This window comes from Crocuta crocuta, unplaced genomic scaffold, assembly GCF_008692635.1.
Source record: "Crocuta crocuta isolate KB4526 unplaced genomic scaffold, BGI_CrCroc_1.0 scaffold457, whole genome shotgun sequence".
NCBI lineage: Eukaryota > Metazoa > Chordata > Mammalia > Carnivora > Hyaenidae > Crocuta > Crocuta crocuta.
In genome coordinates, this window is record NW_027531318.1 from 7,318,823 (window position 1) to 7,324,822 (window position 6,000).

The 6,000-nt window shown below is 41.4% G+C and overlaps 1 protein-coding gene across 1 annotated transcript in view; it reads left to right on the forward strand.

Moving 5' to 3' along the window:
- MPP7 (MAGUK p55 scaffold protein 7) overlaps window positions 1-6,000 on the forward strand; it is a 204,076-nt gene that overhangs the window by 31,556 nt on the left and 166,520 nt on the right. Inside the window, exon 2 of the mRNA XM_077771770.1 lies at window positions 815-933. Within this exon, the coding sequence (XP_077627896.1) occupies window positions 815-933 (119 nt within the window). The remainder of the gene's footprint in view (window positions 1-814; window positions 934-6,000) is intronic.

Consider the following 6,000-nt stretch of genomic DNA (forward strand, 5'->3'; position numbering starts at 1 on the left):
ACTGTCGCAACATTTCTTGGACGGGCGTCTGACGGCCCCTGAAGGAGATGGATGGTTTATGCAGCACGCTACTGTGTAACACTGCGCTACTGTCTACCCCAAGGAAGCTTCTAGTGAGCCGTGCCTCGAGTGACCTCCATCTTGTACCTTAACTCTTTCAGGGGGTATCCCATACGCCCAGATGAGTGTCACATTTCACGTAAATTCTGTGTAGCTTGTTGTTGTTTTAAATGCGCAACTATGCTAAAACAACAACAAGTACGGATTAATCCGTCTCACTTTTTAGAACTCGATTTTGGATGTTAGATAATGCAAATGTTTTTGAAGCTATATATTATTAGGAACTATTTGGAACCACAAAACCTTTTTAATGGACCACTCTATCAATTTTCTGTTCTTCTAAGGAAGTTTTTCCTATTCATGACTCATTTCACTCTTTGGCTAACATTGAGGGAAATGTAATAACGATTAAGGAAAGGAATGTATGCGTTTTCTTCTTTTCTTTCTTTCCTTTTTTCCTTTTTTTTTTTTTTTTTGAAAGCTTGTACACATTTTCTGTCCCTGGTTATGTAAACTTGGATGACTGTAGAATGTTGATAACCAAAAGGTAAAAACTTGCCTGTTAATATACACTCGTGTGGAATTTAAAAATCCGAAAGGTCCGTTGGTTTCTTTGGAGAAGTGTTTTGCTTGATGGCCCAGGGTACAGATCCAGTAAAAACGACGTGTTCCAGCTGTCATTTACACACACCTTAACGCGAAGTTAATGAGATCACTCTACGATGACGCTTTGTGTTTTATTTTCATTTTATAGGCCTGTATGAGCTGTTAGCTGCCCTGCCAGCCCAGCTGCAGCCACATGTGGGTAGCCAGGAAGACCTGACCTTCCTCTGGGACATGTTTGGTGAAAAAAGCCTGCATTCACTGGTCAAGGTAAACCATGCTGATGTCAGATTCTCTTTGCGGCAAAACATATGGAAAAATATTTTGAGCGCCATCTAGTAAACCAGAGATCCAATTGTTGCTGTCTGAAAACAAAACAGCCTTGTTCCATTTCCCTGACGGGCGTGGAAGTTGTTAAAGATCCTACCAAAAATACATAGATGATTTCACTTCATGGCGGTGATCTGGCTGTGCATACTAATGCCGCAAACATGTGCTTGCCCTGTTTAGAAAAAGAATATTAAATAGCAGCAGGAAGGTTTAGACTCCGTATGGTCGACATTCATGAGCTGGAATTTAACTTGAATAAATAAGTGTTCACGGCAAAAATCAGAAGGAATATATTTTCTGAGGTTAAGGATGGAGGTGGTTCAGTAGCCACACTAATTTAGAATGATTTCCTTTAACAAACTCAACTGAAATCTGAGCGAGCTATTTCTTTATTGGCGCAGTGCCACCGATATGATATTTTGTGTATAAATACGCTGACGCTAAATACAACTAAAAACCGTTTCTGGAGATGGTTTCGGTGAAGCATCACGCCATGGACGTCGACCAGCCACCAGAAAGGAGATCTTGCCACACAGCAACGCTGGGAGTGATCAGAGCTCTTAAAATAGTAAAATGAGAACAAGAAACTTACTGGAAAATATGCCACTTTTGCTTCTGGAAATATGAATTGCATTTTCTTTCATTTAACTCAAGCTGACAGAAATTGTGAGGCTCACTTGTGTCAGTAGGAGAGAGACCCCTCTGACGCCTTAGCTCCCTATGGACTGATAGTGAATTCAGCTAAATCTGTTAGGGTTGCCTGTCGTGATAGAAGCCTTTTCCTGATGAGTAGTTGTTTGAAAATGAACCCCTTCTGAAGCACTGTTGCCTCACAGGATAAAATAATTCTTACTACATTGTGTCAGATCTGCTAAAATGTGCGTGCCTCAGGCGGTGGCAGTTCTCAAACGAAAATGTTGAGAAGTGGCATTTTCCTAGCAATACCTTTAAAGACTAGTGTGCTCTGTTCATGGAGTTGTTACAGAATTGCCAAGGTGTCTTCATCTTTGTGTTCTGAAAAATCTTTGGGAGCTCAGTTGCTCGGCTGGGATGTGTTAGAAGCGGTCTTGGGATTGTAGTTGACGACATTTATGATTTACAGAGGCAATCATGAACATAGTCCTGTGTGGAAGGTTTGGAAGTTAGACAGCTATGGATTTGTTCACATTGATTGGATATAGATGGAATAAAACGGATTTCAAATGACATCATCGCCCCCTTAATCATTAAATAAGCTTGCCCCAAAACAGTGCAGGCATGTGTATTTGTATCCATTTGTGATGTGGCTACTGTCTCCATTTCCTTACCTACATAAAAAGGAAATGATGATATCTGTTGACAAGGTTGTTTATGAGTCTCAAATAAGAGTGAAGCTCTTAGTTCACTGGTAGTTACATAGGTTAGGCAAAAACAAGCAGGCATTAAGTACTAAAAAATTAATATCATAGTATGTAAAGGACCAAAAAGTAATGACAGATGGCTGTGATTTCTATTAAAAGAACACTAAGGTTTTTAAAAAAAGTTAGTTTTTGGCGTGCTGGGGTGGCTCATCGGTTAAGCATCTGACTCTTGATTTCGGCTCAGGTCATGATCTCATAGTTTGTGGGGTCGAGCCCCACATCAGGCTCTGTGCTCCAATATGGAGCCTGCTTGGGATTCTCTCTCTCTCTCTGTCTCTCTCTCTCTCTCTCTCTCTTTCTCTGCCCTCTCTCACTTTCTCTCTCTCTCTTTCTCTCTCAATAAATAAACTTAAAAAAAATCTTAGTTACACTAGTTCTTGAGTTTTAGGCATAGGTGGTTTTTCAAAGTGAATGCAAATAACAAGTGGTTAGGGAGCATACAGTTATTGATGTCTGATTTTATTAAAAACAGCAAATGGATTTAATTCCAGGTTCATAGTAGCCAGTATTTAAATAGCACAGTAACATGTGTCCTACTGCAAATGTCTCTCAGTAATTACTCTAAAACATATTTTTAAAGTGAGGTTTATGGTGTCCCCCAGTCCATTCTCCATTTCTTACTAGTTACCCCCTTCCCAGCTTCTGTCACATGCAGACCTCAAGTGTGTCCTTTGACTGACCCATTCTCTTCATTTTCAAATATGTAAAGCCTAAAATGCCTCCAGGAGGCAGACTCCTGGGATTGCAGTTTAAACAGCTGGAACAGTCCACCTAAGCATATTCCAAGTGCTTCTATCGAAACTTGGAGGATAGAAGCCTCCAGCTTTTGTCCATAAATCTTGGTAGAACAAAAGGAATCGGACACGATGTGTTTCAGAGTGAATCAAACTGCGCTTTGATGTGAGGTTCTTTTGCCTGAAGTTGTAGCCACTGTAGCGAGCTGTAGAAGCTAGCTGAAGGCAAAACGTGACTTTATTCTAGGACAGTTTTCATAGTGGTCACCTTATTTTGTGTCAACAAAAAGAAAAGGTGGTTGTCATATCATCACACGGTTTTAAATACGCATAAGTTTCTGATCTAATGTAAAGCACGCTTAAGGAGAGGCAGTTTGGCATTACGTCTGTGGCAGGTGTGGCTGGCCACCTCAGTCAGGGGTCACGAGCCACACTCCGGCAGGGTTGCCCGTAGTTATGAGCTTGTTGCCGGAAAGGAAATGTTATGATCCTAGAGAGTGTTAGCTGCAGCTAGTTTTTAGAAAGACTTCTAAATGGAGGAGTTGAATAATCAAGACTGTGATCCTGTGATTTTAGAAGTATCCGAAGAAAGACGGTACTGACAGAAGATGTGGGAAATATCCTGTTTAAGGTGAGGCTCTAGGACAAGGGTAGCGATGGTCACCTGACACAGCAAATGTGGTAGCCCACCCGTAAGCTGAGAGCCACGTGGTTTTTTGTTTTGTTTTTTGCTTTTTTTTTTTTTTTTTTTAAGAGAGAGAGCCCGGAAGAGACAGAGGGTAAGAGAGCATGCCAGGTAGGCTCCTTGCTCAGCATGGAGTCCAGTGTGGGGCTCAGTCTCCTGACCGTGAGGTCATGACCGGAGCCAAAATCAAGAGTCAGACATATAACCGACAGAGGCACCCCTGACCCTGAGAGCCACATTTTGGACTCATCATTTACAAATATACAGAACCAGGAAGCATATAGTTTGTGTCCCTATCTCATTTCTAAATTTATCTTCCACCATTGTGGGGTTTTTTTTTTTTTTCTGTTGAGATTTCTTTAAATTTTATTTATTTATGATGTATGTATTTTTGTAATCTGGCTTAAATTTTATTTTATTTTAGAAAGAGAACGTAAGTGGGGAGAGGGGAAAGAGAGAATCTCAGATAGGCTCCACATGCTCAGCTTGGAGCCCAATCCTGGGCTCATGACTGGAGCTGAAATCAAGAGTCCGGAGCTCAATCAACTGAGCCACCCAAGTGCCCTTAAGTTTATTTTAGAACAAGATATGGCATAAAAGACTTGCTTACATGTTTATTTTAAACAAGGTTGTTACTTCTGTTTCCTCAAGAAACATTTCTTCATATTTCACAATTGTGTTTGGTTTCCAGAATAAGAATACCACAGTTTTTGTTAAATAGTAGCATATGTTTTCTTTACCCTTTTGAATAATTGTATATACATGCATAAGCAGGAGGAAAAAAGGTAGCAACTTTTTTTTGGATTCCAAATTATTTCAACAAAATACAAGTTGATTATTTTTAAGAAAGTTTTTGTTTTTGGTTTTGTTTTCTTGAGTGAGAGTAGGATCAAGAGAGAGGGGTGAGGGGCAGAGGGGGAGAGAGAGAGAGAGAGAGAGAGAGAGATTCTTAAGGAGGCTTTGTACATACTCTCAGTGTGGAGCCTGACACAGGGCTCAATCTCATGACCGTGAGATCATGACCTGAGCTGAAATCCAGTCAGATGCTCAGCCTGCTGAGCCACCCAGTTGCCCCAAGAAAGTTTTCTAATGTGGCTTAATTACAGTATTTCTTTGATGTTGGTCTTAAGGAGAAATGGTATAACACCTGACCATACCCTTACAACAGTTAGTTATATAATTTTAACTTCTGATGATTTCATCATCCTGTCTTTGTTGAGTTCTTATTCTTGCCACACACTGTATAGGCCAATAGGGCTAGCGCTTTCAGTTGGGCATCCCCAGCTTGCAGTCTCCAGGTACCCAGAGAGGTGTTACAGATGAGGGGATGGGCAGTGCAGTTACAATGTTCTGTGATAAGTCATGTGTAGAGCCTTTTTTCTTTTTAAGATTTATTTAAAGTTTGTTTATTTTTGAGAGGGAGGGAGAGACCATGAGTGCAGGGGAGGGGCAGAAAGACAAGGAGACAGAATCCCAAGCAGGCTCTGTGCTTTCAGCTAAGAGCCCGATGTGGGGCTCGAACTCCCAAAACTGCGAGATCTTGACCTGAGCCGAAATCAAGAGTTAGGCGCTTAGCCAGCTGAGCCACCCAGGCATCCCATTTCATGTGTAGAGCTTTTTACGGTGCCTAACTCAACACCGGACTCAGGGGCTCATGGAGGATTTGGTATTTTAAGGTGGAACTTGAATGTTGAATAGGCATTGCTCGGGTAAGAATTTCTGGGGGACTGGCGAGGTTAGACAGAAGGAATAACCTAGTATGCAGACCCCCAGAGGCAAGATGGAGCCTTGTGCCTTTAGGATGGAGCCTGACAGATTCTCTTGGCTGGTACTTGAAGTAAGGAATGACGTGGCAAGGAAGGTAAAATGAGACCCATTGTTGAATGATTTTGACTTTATTCCAACGCAGTAGGACCCAGTTGATAGAGAGGTTTAAAGCAGGGGAATGAAGCTATCAAAAAAAAAATTTTTTTTTTTTTTTTTAAGAAGTAAATTAGTGTGCTTTGGAGATGGGATGGGACGTGAAGTTTCCAGGTCAAAGATGATGGTGACACAGCAATGAAAGAGGGAAGATGATTTTAGTTTGGAGAAAGGGAGGCTGATATTCAGCCTGTCCTCACCAGCAAGACTGCTGTGTGTTAACATACGGAAACTCTTCCCCACCTCCTTGTTAAACAACTGCTGACCC